A 15757-nucleotide genomic window follows, 5' to 3' on the forward strand; every position below is an offset into this window, starting at 1 on the left:
CTTCAGCAACCCATGCCTGCCGTAACGGGATAAGTTGGTTAGGCTCACTGACTTGGTTGAGCATGTCATCATATCCCAGTTGCATAGATCGATGCTCATGACATCAATCACTGGAGTGCAGCATTAAACAACAAACTAACTACTGACCTATTACCACCCTCATCCGCTGTAAACAGCATGCTTTAAATTTCCAAATATATTCAGTAAGCTTTTAAAATACTGTCAGTAGATACAGGAAGAAGATGTTTGGCTGTCTAAATCTAAATCCTGTGTACCACCACAGACACGCAAACACAATCAAAGGGAGGCAACTCTTGTTAACAGCAGCTACTCACTCTGTCAGGTGGCAGCTTCACTATGTGGGAACGGTTGCTTGCAATAATCCTGAAACAAAACACCAGCAAGTAAACCCACTGTGCTCAACACCAAACATTTCCTTCACATCAGGTCCATTATTAGAGAGACAGTTGATTTTGAGTGAGTGATTGAGTGAGTGAGTGAGAAATGTTTGATGTGTTTATCAGAAAAAATACAGTACAGTAAACTATGGTTATAAATAACTCACAGGAACCATTAACTTTAGTTTGTTATAACCCGGGTCCGTTATATCCATATATACAGCATATAAACAACAAATGGACGGGACCCCAAAACAGTTTGTCGTATTCATCATTTCGTTATAAGAGTGCTTGTTATAAATGTAGTTTACTGTAATATAAAAGTGAGGACACCAAAATGGGCTTCACATATTGAACCCATGTGGGGAATTGAACATGGGCCTTTGGCACTTCAACCCCCACCACCCCCACCACCCCCACCACACCTACTCTGTGACAATGAGATGAGAGTTGACTCTGAAACAACAGTACAGCAGGTGAGGTGGGAGGTAGAATGTTTGGTAGTTTGGTAGCATCAGTCATTGTCTACGAGTCTAATACACAGGATCAGACTTCATACAATATATGACACATTCCAACAGAACTAATCTGTTACAAATTGCATGCAATCAGAAGCAGAATGACCAAGCCACAAACAGGAGATAAGTCCATATACTATTTCCTAACATGGAAATGAAGACTAGTTATTAACAACACTACCCACCACTGAAGCAGCGGATATGCATTAGCATTCCTGACATCCATTTCCTTCTTGAGAGTGGTGCTACCAAGTCTCATCATCTCCTGGATGGTGGGGAAAGCCTGGATGATCCTTATCACCTTTGCATAATCCTTGTTCTGAAGCAGAGGATCAATAATCATCAGTACTGGGCAGTCTGGACAAAATAGGTGATGTAGCAATAGATGGCATAGCTACAGATGGTGTAGCAATAGGTGATGTAGCTACAGATGGTGTAGCAATAGGTGGCATAGCTACAGATGGTGTAGTAATAGGTGGCATAGCTACAGATGGTGTAGCAATAGGTGATGTAGCTACAGATGGTGTAGCAATAGGTGATGTAGCAATAGGTGGCATAGCTACAGATGGTGTAGCTACAGATGGTGTAGCAATAGGTGGCATAGCTACAGATGGTGTAGTAATAGGTGGCATAGATACAGATGGTGTAGCAATAGGTGATGTAGCTACAGATGGTGTAGCAATAGGTGATGTAGCAATAGGTGGCATAGATACAGATGGTGTAGCAATAGGTGATGTAGCTACAGATGGTGTAGCAATAGGTGGCATAGCTACAGATGGTGTAGCAATAGGTGGCATAGCTACAGATGGTGTAGCAATAGGTGATGTAGCAATAGGTGGCATAGATACAGATGGTGTAGCAATAGGTGATGTAGCTACAGATGGTGTAGCAATAAGTGATGTAGCAATAGGTGGCATAGCTACAGATGGTGTAGCAATAGGTGGCATAGCTAAAGATGGTGTAGTAATAGGTGGCATAGCTACAGATGGTGTAGCAATAGGTGATGTAGCAATAGGTGGCATAGCTACAGATGGTGTAGCAATAAGTGATGTAGCAATAGGTGGCATAGCTACAGATGGCATAGCTACAGATGGTGTAGCAATAAGTGATATAGCAATAGATGGTGTAGCAATAGGTGATGTAGCAATAGGTGATGTAGCAATAGATGGTGTAGCAATAAGTGATGTAGCAATAGATGGTGTAGCAATAAGCGATGTAGCAATAGATGGTGTAGTAATAGGTGGTGTAGCAATAGGTGATGTAGCAATAGATGGTGTAGCAATAGGTGATGTAGTAATAGATGGTGTAGTAATAGGTGGTGTAGCAATAGATGGCGTAGTAATAGGTGGTGTAGCAATAGGTGATGTAACAATAGGTGGTGTAGCAATAGGTCATGTAGCCATAGGTCATGTAGTAATAGGGGATGAAACAATAGGTGATGTAGCAATAGGGGATGAAACAATAGGTGATGTAGCAATAGGGGATGAAACAATAGGTGATGTAGCAATAGGGTATGAAACAATAGGTGATGTAGCAATAGGTAATGTCTAAATAGGTAAAGTAGAAATAGGTAATGATTAAATAGGTAAAGTAGAAATAGGTGGTGTAGCAATAGGTGATGTGGCAATAGATGGTGCAGTAAGGGGTGATGTAGCAATAGGTAATGTAGCAATAAGTGGTGTAGCAATAGGTGATGTGGCAATAGATGGTGTAACAATAGGTTCTGTGGCCATAGATAGTGTAGTAAGGGGTGATGTAGCAATAGGTGATGTAGTAATAGGTGATGTAGTAATAGATGGGTGATGCAATAGGTCATGTAATAGGTGATGTAGCAATAGGTGATGTAGCAATAGGTGATGTGGCAATAGGTGATGTGGCAATAGGTGATGTAGCAATAGGTGATGTAGTAATAGGTGATGTAGTAATAGATGGGTGATGCAATAGGTCATGTAATAGGTGATGTGGCAATAGGAGATGTGGCAATAGGTGATGTGGCAATAGGTGATGTGGCAATAGGTGATGTAGCAATAGGTGATGTGGCAATAGGTGATGTGGCAATAGGTGATGTGGCAATAGGTGATGTGGCAATAGGAGATGTGGCAATAGGTGATGTGGCAATAGGTGATGTGGCAATAGGTGATGTGGCAATAGGTGATGTGGCAATAGGTGATGTGGCAATAGGTGATGTGGCAATAGGTGATGTAGCAATAGGTGATGTAGCAATAGGTGATGTGGCAATAGGTGATGTGGCAATAGGTGATGTGGCAATAGATGACGTAGACAAGGGAAATATTGGTGTTTGTTGCTACCTTTGGTGACAGCACAAGTTCCTGGGGGTTGGTTGGATCCACTACTGTGGGGAAAGGGTCGAAGATCGTAGCTTTTCTGGCAGAGTTACAGGCTGCTCTTGTCATAGCTATCAGCAACACAACCACCTGGGGGAGAAGGGGGAAACAAGTGAAAACAATCCAAAATACAGAACATTTCACTCTCATACAAAGAAAACTAGGAATATGTTTGTATGTATTACTGGTCTGATGAAGTTTGAATATTAACAAATTGTTATTGTCCATGCAAGACAGATCTATATGTCTTCAAATCCATCAGCATTCAAAAATCATTTGTGATCAACCTGTCATGTGGTCTTGCTAACAGAATCAGGAACTGCAAATTCCAAGAAGTCAGCTCATTCATGACAGGAACATGATGCTATGCTATTAATATTTCATATGATAAAGTACATCCAGACTAATTCCTTCAACACAAGCACAAACATTGCATACTCAGTGGGAGGCAACCAAGTAGTGTGCTTTTTTTATACATAAAGAATCAAATACGGCAGAGATTAAGCACAATCAAGCTATCATTCCTGGACATTTCCCAGCATGTATGGGAGGAAGTTACAGAGATCCTATTCACCTAACAGCTATCTGACTGTGTGAAAATACAGATACTATAAGTCTAACCACTGCCTCCAGTGTTGCAGCAGCTGGAGACCTCAGCTGGAGGGAACATCAATCATATGGTAATATCCAAAGTTCACTGACATCTGACCAGGATTATATTATATCATTATCTATAAATTCGACGAGCATACTTCAGAAATGTCCTAACAAAAGTAGGATAAAATCACGTCTCACCAATCACATCAATATGGCAGCCCAAGGATATCAGGTAGGCAGTAACCTTATATGTTATATGACTTTGAAGAACGCTAGTTACAATGTGTGACATGACTGTGTGCCATCATACCCCAATACCAATCACTGTTCAAGGTGGCAGGGACCAATGTGGTTATATTGTCCCGTAAGTGATTCCAGTGAGACTGCGAGTGCCTGTTTTTCCTCTACAACCTCGGTCATGTGACACCATATTTCAAGTTCGTTTTTCCACGTCTCATATTCCATCTCATTTGTCAAAGTCGGGGGATTCTTGTAACCATGTGCCATATTGCTAGTCCCGTTTTCCCGCAACCATGCTCTGCTACCAATGTTATTTAACTATATGGCTCTTTCCACTGTGGGCCCTGGTTAGTCCTTCTCTCACTCAGAACACCACTGACAGTTCATGTCATTCGTAAACACGCTACTTCCTTTCTTATTTTTCCCATCACTTCCCCAGCTTCCGCTCACGCATGCGCACACATAGTCAAGTTCAGAGGTCACTTCCAGTACACTCAAATGTAAATATACCACACAATGTAGTTAGGACTGACATGTTATCAGTTAATGAGCGATAAAGACTTCTGACCGCAGTGAATATGCGCAAGGAAAAGAGTCTGTTTTAAAAAACACATTTTAGTCATGGTAAAATAGAGATAAGCCTATTCTGTTCTTAAATTTTGAGGGTGATCATCATTGATTAAACACTGTTAAACATTTAGCTATGTTCAATTAACGATGAACCACCTCAAAATTTATCTCTAACAATAAACAAAGCATAAACATTCCAACCATACATGATCGAGGTAGGAAAGGGGTCATGTTGGCTATATAAGAAGGATATAAGAAGGAATTATCACAGTTATCTCCCTTACCTCGGCTCCTGTTGCTATGTCGTCAGCAGCATCGACCATGACACCCAGTGTTTGGAAGGCAAATACACACAGCTCTCGGGAACAAACAGCAGGCTGGAAACAAAAATTACATACTGTCAAGTGAAGGCATCACCTATATATTTCCACTTCTTTATGTTTTCAATGCGACATGTTGTTCATAAAGTACTGGTATCTGTACAGAAACATCACTACAACAAAATATATATAACGTATTCGACCTAATAAGCGCCCCTCTCTAATAAGCGCCCACGGCGAGATTTGCTAATATATTGGCCAGTGAACAATCTCAGTTAGCATCCCTTCCTATTGATTAATGTACACAAGACTTATTCATTTGTGTATAATACGCACTTGTATGTCATATGCACCCTTAATTATGGGCAATTAAATCCTGGAAAAATATATCTGTCGTATATAAACATTTCAGGCTGTCAGCATAAACCATTAAATTAACGATCTTTCAACTCAAAATAATATCCTAATAAGAGCTCCCTATTTCTAATTTTGAGAGCGCCCTGGGCGCTTATTACGTCGAATACGATAGTTGAAATCCCCATGGCATAAGTCTTCACTGAAACTACAGCTTCTAAAATACCACTTAAAGACCATACCCTGTCAAGAGGGAAATGTGCAGTATGCCAGTTGAAGCAAATTAAGTTTCACATTAAAATATAAAATTGGTAACAGTTATCATCATGCTTAGTAGTTCAAAGACAATTAGCATAAATCCTTACATCATATTTAAATAGTAACCCAACACCCCTGTATATAAAAAACTTGGTAGAATTTCCTACACACAAATATAGAACACTAAACTCGCTCCCATGTAATACCAATATTATTAGGTGAGGTGAAATGGGGTTTAACGTCGCGTCCCAAGATTATTGCACTTATATAGCGACGTGCATGTACGTGTGTGTGTTTGTGTGGCTGCTTGTACTAGTCCGGACTGATGCCGATTTATAGTGCTAGCTCACTGAGATACCATGCCACAGTTTAATATGAATATCCCACTGAGACACGGTATACTGACTCCGAGCCGACCAGTCCTTGTTTTATCACCTTAATGCCAAGCGCCTGACAGTGTAACAACAAGTACCATCTTTTAACGTCTTTTGGTATGATGTGGCCGGGGATCAAACCTCGGACCTTCCGCTCTCCAGGCGGACGCTCTACCACCAGACCACGGAGGTGGTCCCAATTTTATTAAACTTGTGAATAGTTCTGGTATCTGACTTGCTTTTGCTTGTAAGACACCAGAACTATACACATGACGTGTTTAGTATTTACTTATTACTTGCCACCTATAACTTTTTAAAACTCACATGATCAAACTCTGGAAATTACCGTCATAAACTAGGTCAAGTGTATGGATACTATATCTCACTGTCATGTGTTGATAGGCAGACATCGACGTGATCCACAGTATAATCCATTTGTGTTTAACAGAATAATACAACTTGAAACATATTAAAAGTTGACACCTATTAATTTAATACCATACAACAGCCTACCTTTAGAATTTAGCTCCAAAATGTTTACAAACATGTCACAAAACCCTATGACATAATTTGTGAACTTTAGTTGCAAGATAAACCGTGAAACAATGCCCTGTGACAGGGCTTTTGTGGTTATCGAGCATGCATAAGCTCCTCTCAGTGATCTATCATCTCTTCACACAATGTCACTGAATAAGCCCAGCAGTGTTGAGAGTTTGCAATATTTGTCAGTGAAACTAGTTCCGGCAGTACACCACTGCCACAGGCTAATTTGCATATCATGTGACCGGACTTTTCTCTTTTCGCTTTTTCATAAATCAGTATAGAACAAACTGATGCAAGTATTTGGGGGCGCTTAACATATTGTTTGGCATAATTATAGAGATATGCTACTACAACTGCGACAATGAATTACATGACAATATATATTTATACATCAAAGTGACCGTATCGCTAGCTCTCCGTTGGGCTTCGATGATAGCACGAGGAGCCGTACAACCATTATAAACAAAGGATAACTACGCAAAACAAGTAGATTTTCACGTATTAGGATACTTTCTTAATGAACCGTAACCATTCTTTGACATTTGTTTATGAAAATGCGTAGACTTGTCAAACATGAAACGGATGAAAAGCATATTCAATATCTTGAATGGACTGTGAAAGATGTGACGAATCGTCACATGGCGCTGGCCTGTGGCAGAGGTACTATGCAGGCTGGCTGCCGGCCGCATGGAACTCTGGGTAGGAGAGTGTACATAAGCATGTGCTGTGGTATTAAACAATGTGAAATACCAACTTACTGTTATTAAACAGCGGCATCTTCAACGGGCAAGTAATCAGTACTGTTATCCTTCATGGTGTCATACTAATAGAATCATGATCATATTGACAATGACTTTCCCCCAGCTGTGATGTCTTGCAGGCATTGAAAGACAGAGAAACAATCACCTTAAGCATGGCTCCGTTTTGAAAGACATGAGGTTCATCACAGACTACACAGTATTCATTGAGGGTTGGGATTCTCTGTCGGACATACCGGAACACCTGCAACATAAATATCAACAAAATGATGTTTCAAACATCATAGATGGAAGGGTAGTAGGGTGGCCTAGTGGTTGAAGTGTTCTCCTGTCACGCTGAAGACCCGGGTTCAACCCATTTCTGGTGTCCCCCGCTGTGATATTGCTGGAATATGGCTAAAAGCGGCAAAAAACACCAGTATCTATGGATACTGATAAAGCAAAGCAAAACACTAGACCATGAAAGTAATAAGCAATCATTCCACAGTAACCAGATGTACGGGGATCACCTAACGGAATCCATCCTCCAGAGTGAGAGTGACTCCTGACTAACGCTGCACTCAGCAATAGTCCAGCTACATCACAGTGGGCTATAAAACAATCTGGGTCACACAAATCAGTAAGGAGTCAGTGTTCAAAACATGTGCCTGCCGGTCCGAGGTATATCTCGTGTCGGGACTGAAGTTTCAAATTTGTATGGGTCCTGATGGCCAACAGTAAACTTACCTGTCAGTTTATTTGTCACGATAAGCTGCAGTTTTTAACATGAGGGCCTGAAGAATTTAGTCCGGGCCCACAACTTCTAAACAATAATGATGGCAACCTGGCAATATGTTTTATTTCAAACACTGTGAGGAGTGAGTGAGTGACTTTGATACATTTACCACTTCGGTGAAACCCACAAGCACAGGTACGGTGCTGACAAACCTAGAAACATAATCGGGCCAAACCAGGATTAGAACCCACCATCACAGGTTTCTTAGTTGCACACCGAATTGCGGTGCCTTGTTTCAAAGCAAGGTCTTTGTGGGGATAGGTTACTGGAAAAAGCGCTGCCTCACTTGACCCCAAAGGCTCAGGCATTGCATTCCATTATAATCAATTTACCTTCTTCAACAAATTGCTGAACATTAAATGTTGATATACACTGTAAATGTTTGGCTGTCATTTGACGACATATCCGCAGTATTTTATCAAGAAAACAAGATGTGAAAATACACAGCCACTTTCCTCCGCAGGTATTAGGGAATATTAAGAAAATATCAGGCAGGGTGTTCTGTAGTGAGATGAAAATTTAATAATGTATATTATAGCTAAAAGGACATATTGAGGATATATAACTGCACACAGAGCTCCAGATAAGCTTTTGGAGTTGTGGGTATTTTACCCATGCATTTTAAAATAATTGGGTATCAGTAATTCTATCTGGGTATTCAAATTTCTGTTACCCACTAGTTTTTACACATGTGGGTATTTAAGTTAAATATTTAAAAACAATATTCATCTAGTCCCTGCAAACTGGTGTTGTGTGGGTTCGAGAACTTTATAGGACTCAAAAATATGATACTTCCACAAGAAAGTGTGATGGCAAATGATCATGATTTAACTGTCATCGTGGAGTTTGGCAAGGTTGATGGAATGCCCGTTTATAATTTCAAAATAAGTTGCTGATTTGCTAATCGAATATGCAGGGTTACTTCACAATATTTTGATGATACGCACAAGTTTTATTTTTGTAGCGTTTCTGTAATGTTCGTTGCGTATTTGATACGCTTGGATCATATTTAACTGCATATTTCTGCATTTTTGATGCGTATTTTACGCAGATACACAGCTTATCTGGAGCTCTGTGCACACAATCAATATGTCTTAGTTCTTTACCCAAGTGCAACCCACCTGAACAAGGAAGCCATCGTGTAGACCTGGCACTTGTTTAGCATTCTTCCCACTAAGTGTGGAGGACGGCAGGAGAGACAGATCCTCCATGGGCGGCATACACAGATTAGGTGACGTAGACGATGTTGCAATGCTCTTCTGTCGACTGTAACCTGATTTCCGTTTCACATGTTTCTTCATGTTACAAGGCACGGGTGGATGGGAATGCTGTCGGTGGGGAGGCGCATGAGGTTTGTTCACTTTCTTCTCCAGATTTTGAGAGAGGATGTCAAAATCTGTGCAACTGTGCAAAACAAATACAAAATAGAATTACCAACACAAAATTTGAATGACATATGGTGATGTAACTAAATCCCTTCTCCGCCATCTGTATCTATTCTGTGACACGACTAGTGACTGAATAACATTACTCTCTATTATCAACAATAATGGACTTTGAACCAACTACATGCAAGGGATCAATTTGAAGAGGGATTCTAACCTCAACAAAAACATAATAGTTAACATGCTCAAATGATTTCTTACACACCTGTGGGTGAGAACCCATTCGCGACCACTGCGATCATCTGAATAGACAAAATATGCATCGATCCGATGCTAAAATGATGCAAATTTAAAATGTGTCAGAAACAGATTACTGCAGTTGTGCCTGTCACATACCAATTATTGAAGAAAATGGCTGCTTACCTTTCTGGGTTAGTCAGTACTAAGTTGAGGGCCTCCTGCACATTGCCTCGTGTGATGATCAAGGCATTCCTGGCAACCTCCGGGGAGAAGCCCATCTCCACCACCTGTGCTATAGCATCGTCCTCCACCCTGAACGGGTCCGGGTCCTTGTCATCCCTGAAACATCCCAAAACATTGCAAGATGAATAGCAGGCTGGACCACGCGGACAGTTCCGTAACACTGATCTTTACTGTATGTATTTGATAAAGGAATAGTTTCCTCTACATCTCCAATGTCAAAGTATGGTTTTACGCCACTTTTAGTACAATTCAAGAAGTATCGCAGCGGGGGACACCAAAAATGGGCTTCACACATTGTACCCATACGGTGATTCAATGCCGGGGCTCGCACAAGCCTATGACAACAACGCCATTTTGTTCTAATTTACTTCACAGCCAACACGTCATAAATACTCATTCCAGTAGTGTTATGGTACAGGTGTCTCTGTTCTCATCTACGGCCATGTCTCCCAGGCAATGGATGGGCTCGTTGTCTAAGGCACTTCCCCTGAGTTACTTCCCTTGGTTGTGTAGGCATCCACTGATGCTCAGTTCAAATTCCTTATTAACCTTGACCTGTGAGAACCACACACATTCATTAAACAAGCTAGATGGTTAATTCTTAGACCTGCATCACTTTTTGCTTTCCATCCCCATAAAATGTTGTTTATAGTGGCAATGTGCTCTAAATCAATCACCTCAACAGGAAAAGACAAAATGCATTATATATACATGATATATATTCTGGCCACGAGAAAGTTGGAATATCCTACTTTGATTCAGCTGGTAATGTCATGGACGACAAGGATGATGGAACGCTGAATGACTTTGGGGCTGTCGCCGTCTTCAGGGAGGCATTGCTGAGAGTTTTCCATTGGTCTGACAAGAATACCTCCAATATTCTACAACCAGAAAAAGAACGTTTGTATTGCTTGTTAGTTTACGCCACCCAGCAATGTTCCAGAAGTATCATGCCACCCAACAAACAATCAAGCATTGATCAGTCAGACCAGCGGTTGATAGCATAATAAACATTCAGTGTCACTGGGGTACAATCATAGGTCTCCTCCTATTAGTAGTGAGTGAGTATGGTTTTACACCGCTTTTAGCAATATTCCAGCAATATCACGGCGGGGGACACCAGAAATGGGCCCTCCCATTAGTAAGACAGCCCAGTTGTGAGACACCTTAAAACAACAATGTTATACCTGGTTGCACATGTTAATCAGGTAATTAACCCCTATCATGAAAATGGACTTGTCTTATTATAGACAAAAGAAATGACTCAAGATGCTTGATACCCTCTTTTATTTTATTTCATTCAACATTTTAATTCATCCATCCCTTAAATCCATTGTTTTAACATAATCGCCACTTAGAGTTCAGTTGAAGTTAATATCACAGTTCACATCACAGTTCACATCACACCCAATCATACACAAGGCCCTTTATTGTTTTAGTTGATTTACAGGACCAATCAACAACAAAAATGTGAAATAAGGAAAAACAAAAGTAATTTTACAAAAAATATTGCCTGACTTGTTTTACAGTTAGATGAAATGGAAAAAAGACACAAGACTTATCACTGCTGTTCCCAAGAAATAGTGAAAAAAATGTAAAATAATCTTCACGCTAACAAAACAAAATAATCAATTATCATTCAGAATCGTTTCACTGTCATACTCCTGGGACGGTGTCACCTATGATTTTATCTTTCATTCATTAGTAGCAGTACTCATCTGGAAGTCATAAAACAACAACATTTGTAACACCTACATTACATTTTAGGTCAAACATTTTGAAAACCAACTGATACAAAATAAAAGCCCAATGAACCAAGTCATAGAGCCTGAACCACGGGTTTCACTCATTCCTAATCAAAACCAGAATGCCCAAAATTAATGTAGCTAGTGCTTAGATAACTATGATTTGTAAACTATATGCTAACTAAGCACTGTTCCTAATCATCAACATAATCAAATTATTCTTTATCAATAATCATATACAGTCAAACAAACAAACTGAATCTTAATCTGATAACTTACTTTCTTAACTGACTTCCAACACCAAACTTGTCCTTCTTTGAAGGCTGGAATACTTCAACTTTGGGTGGATCTGTAAAAGATATTTATGACATAAAATGTACATATCACAAGCATAACTTACAGGTCAAGTCCTTTAGCAAAACAATGAGCGGGCTATATCACAAGAGACAGCCAATTTGTCCAAACTGTCTGAACTGAGGGTGGGATAATGGAGAGAGGACCAGTGAATACGGGAAGTGAGTGGTTACATTCTAATGAGCAAACATACCTTTAACATCGAGATAATGGAGAGAGGACAGGTGAATACGGGAAGTGAGTGGTTACCTTCTAATGAGCTAACATACCTTTAACATCGAGATAATGGAGAGAGGACCAGTGAATACGGGAAGTGAGTGCTTACCTTCTAATGAGCAAACATACCTTTAACATCAAATAATGGAGAGAGGACAGGTGAATACAGGAAGTGAGTGGTTACCTTCTAATGAGCAAACATACCTTTAACATCAAATAATGGAGAGAGGACCAGTGAATACAGGAAGTGAGTGGTTACTTTCTAATGAGCTAACATACCTTTAACATCGAGATAATGGAGAGAGGACCAGTGAATACGGGAAGTCAGTGGTTACCTTCTAATGAGCAAACATACCTTTAACATCGAGATAATGGAGAGAGGACCAGTGAATACGGGAAGTGAGTGGTTACCTTCTAATGAGCAAACATACCTTTAACATCGAGATAATGGAGAGAGGACAGGTGAATACGGGAAGTGAGTGGTTACCTTCTAATGAGCTAACATACCTTTAACATCGAGATAATGGAGAGAGGACCAGTGAATACGGGAAGTGAGTGCTTACCTTCTAATGAGCTAACATACCTTTAACATCGAGATAATGGAGAGAGGACAGGTGAATACAGGAAGTGAGTGGTTACCTTCTAATGAGCAAACATACCTTTAACATCAAATAATGGAGAGAGGACAGGTGAATACAGGAAGTGAGTGCTTACCTTCTAATGAGCAAACATACCTTTAACATCGAGGTAATGGAGAGAGGACAGGTGAATATGGGAAGTGAGTGGTTACCTTCTAATGAGCTAACATACCTTTAACATCGAGATAATGAAGTGAGGACCAGTGAATACGGAAAGTGAGTGGTTACCTTCTAATGAGCTAACATACCTTTAACATCGAGATAATGAAGTGAGGACAGGTGAATACGGACGATGAGGGGCTCCTTCCGATTGAGCTTCCAGGCCTCAGCTACTTCTTCCTGGAAACGTAAATCAGATCTAAATGTTTTCAATCACAAAATGGGAAATAATTGGAAATGTCTAATCATTCAGCTGATAACAGCCAAACTATTAAAATTCACAAAATGTTTTCAGGACTAAAGGCGACTATTAACAGGAAGGGGACACCTTTGTTAACATGTGCAAATGTCTTCCCTCATGTCCCTCATTTTAAATGTGAACTTCAATATTTGGGGAAGATGTGGTTTTGTCAGCAGTGTAACAGTGATCTATCGATTAAGACTGGACTACCTATAAAAGTCTAGTTTCCAACCTTGCTGAACAAGGCTGGAATTATGGAGTTATATTTTGGCTGGACTAACAAGTTAAAAATAACGAAATCGACATCTGGTTCGTAAAACTGTCGTGCAGACATCGGTCAATCAACATGCTCACGTGATTTGATGCGCGTCACGAAGTGAGACCCATTCTAATACCACATAGATTGGGATTATGAAACCAGATTGTCTTAATTTCTTTAAAGCAAATGCAAGTGATATGAGAGGTGGAATCTGATTGATCAATAGGAGGGACATAGAAGAGACTTGTAACAGTCACTGGTGCCGCTACGATCGAACCCATAAATTCCAGCTTAGTTTGGCAAGGGTGGAAACTGGACTTTTATGTATTGGAGAAAACACGCTCACGAGGTTTTGGTAGACAGAGCATGCCCTGGGGAGAGGGAAAAACCAAGGAGGCGAAGCCCCCGCGGTTTTTCTCGACTATTTTCCATTCTTATAAACCGAAAAAAGAAACTTAAAACAACATTTTTTCAACATTTTTATGTTTTGAACATACTTTCCATGAACCTCAGGAAACGCACGTAAAATATCTGATGCTGGCGTACGGATCTTGAAAAGGACATTCTAAAAACCAGTGAGGCTTATCAACACCTCTGTAGCCTCGTGGTACACTCACTGGGCTACAGATATGAAGGTTGCGAGTTCGATCCTCGGGAATATAAAGAAAACATTTGTCATTTGATTTTACATTTCATTACATGTTACAATCTGAACGGAAGTTATATTAATAAAATACCCAGGACATTATATAAAATCCCTGGGATATTATATAAAATCCCAGGGACATTACAACATCCCTGTTTATGAGATTTAACCCGACTGGAAAGTAAGTGAGTGAGTGAGTTGGGCTTAACGCCGCTTTTAACAATATTCCAGTTATATCGCGGCATGTCAGCTTAATGTGGGAGGAAAGCCCGAAGTGATGCAGGTCTAAGACGTATACCACTTCGTTGAAACCCAAGAGTACGGGTATGGTGCTGACAAACCTAGAAACATAATCGGGGCGAACCGGGATTCGAACCCACAATCATAGGTTTCTGGCGTGCCCAAGGGATGCAACTCTGTACAGCGAATCGCGGCGCCTTAGACGACTGGGCCACCCGTGCCCCCCCGACTGGAAAGTAAAACCTCACAATAGGTTTTAATGCCTATAAAGAAGGCTCTTACTTAATAGCGATCCCAATGAATAGGTTTATAAATTCAGTTAACTCCCTTGCCCCAGGAAGATGGGAGTACTAATGTCCAGTGTAAGATTAATATACAGTAACTTACATTTAGAAATGACAGTGGAATGCTAAGTTCAACATCAACTTCGTAGATACTTCCTAATAACCTGAAACAAAGAAATCTTCAATCAAATTCCCATAATGTAAAGGAATCCAGGTCAACAATAACATTACAGTATCGAACGGAAACCCTTATAGAATTTAAGGGTTTCTTGGAGCTTTCTGGTGTAAATTCATAATCTAGGAAAACCCTACATCTGTAAATAAAGGGTAAATAAAAGGAGGGTTTTGTATTCTGCAGTAAAACTCACCTATATGATAGTGACCTCTCTCTGTACAACAATATAACTCACCTATATGATAGTGACCTCTCTCTGTACAGCAACATAACTCACCTATATGATAATGACCTCTCTCTGTGCAGCAATATAACTCACCTATATGATAGTGACCTCTCTCTGTACAGCAATATAACTCACCTATATGATAGTGACCTCTCTCTGTACAGCAATATAACTCACCTATATGATAGTGACCTCTCTCTGTACAGCAGTATAACTCACCTTTATTATAGTGACCTCTCTCTGTAAAGCAATGTAACTCACCTATATGATAGTGACCTCTCTCTGTACAGCAGTATAACTCACCTATATGATAGTGTTCTCTCTCCGTACAGCAGTATAACTCACCTATATGATAGTGTTCTCTCTCCGTACAGCAATATAACTCACCTATATGATAGTGTTCTCTCTCCGTACAGCAGTATAACTCACCTATATGATAGTGTTCTCTCTCTGTACAGCAGTATAACTCACCTATATGATAGTGACCTCTCTCCATACAGTAGTTTAACTTGTTCCATATCATTTGTCAGCAAGTCATTCATCTTATCAGAGTTTTCATTCTCTAGCTGCAACAGAGACATGATAAGTTTTTCTAAAGATTATGCTTGGACATGGTTCACCTCATCTGGACCAAGTTTCTCCCCGAACACCGGGAT

General features: G+C 40.2%; 1 protein-coding gene across 2 annotated transcripts in view; it reads right to left on the reverse strand.

Annotated features, from left to right (window-relative positions):
- The window catches only part of LOC139471736 (protein mono-ADP-ribosyltransferase PARP6-like), a 64788-nt gene that overhangs the window by 35258 nt on the left and 13773 nt on the right, over positions 1-15757 (reverse strand). For both annotated transcript variants that reach the window (XM_071254226.1, XM_071254221.1), the window contains exons 5-16: positions 15573-15667; positions 14804-14864; positions 13120-13210; positions 11943-12012; positions 10671-10799; positions 9859-10014; positions 9172-9454; positions 7424-7519; positions 4953-5045; positions 3226-3351; positions 1102-1235; positions 336-384 (exon numbers count right to left, since the gene is read on the reverse strand). In XM_071254226.1, the coding sequence (XP_071110327.1) occupies positions 336-384; positions 1102-1235; positions 3226-3351; positions 4953-5045; positions 7424-7519; positions 9172-9454; positions 9859-10014; positions 10671-10799; positions 11943-12012; positions 13120-13210; positions 14804-14864; positions 15573-15667 (1383 nt within the window). The remainder of the gene's footprint in view (positions 1-335; positions 385-1101; positions 1236-3225; positions 3352-4952; positions 5046-7423; positions 7520-9171; positions 9455-9858; positions 10015-10670; positions 10800-11942; positions 12013-13119; positions 13211-14803; positions 14865-15572; positions 15668-15757) is intronic.

This window comes from Haliotis cracherodii, unplaced genomic scaffold, assembly GCF_022045235.1.
Source record: "Haliotis cracherodii isolate W230 unplaced genomic scaffold, xgHalCrac1.p SCAF_1, whole genome shotgun sequence".
Taxonomy (NCBI): domain Eukaryota; kingdom Metazoa; phylum Mollusca; class Gastropoda; order Lepetellida; family Haliotidae; genus Haliotis; species Haliotis cracherodii.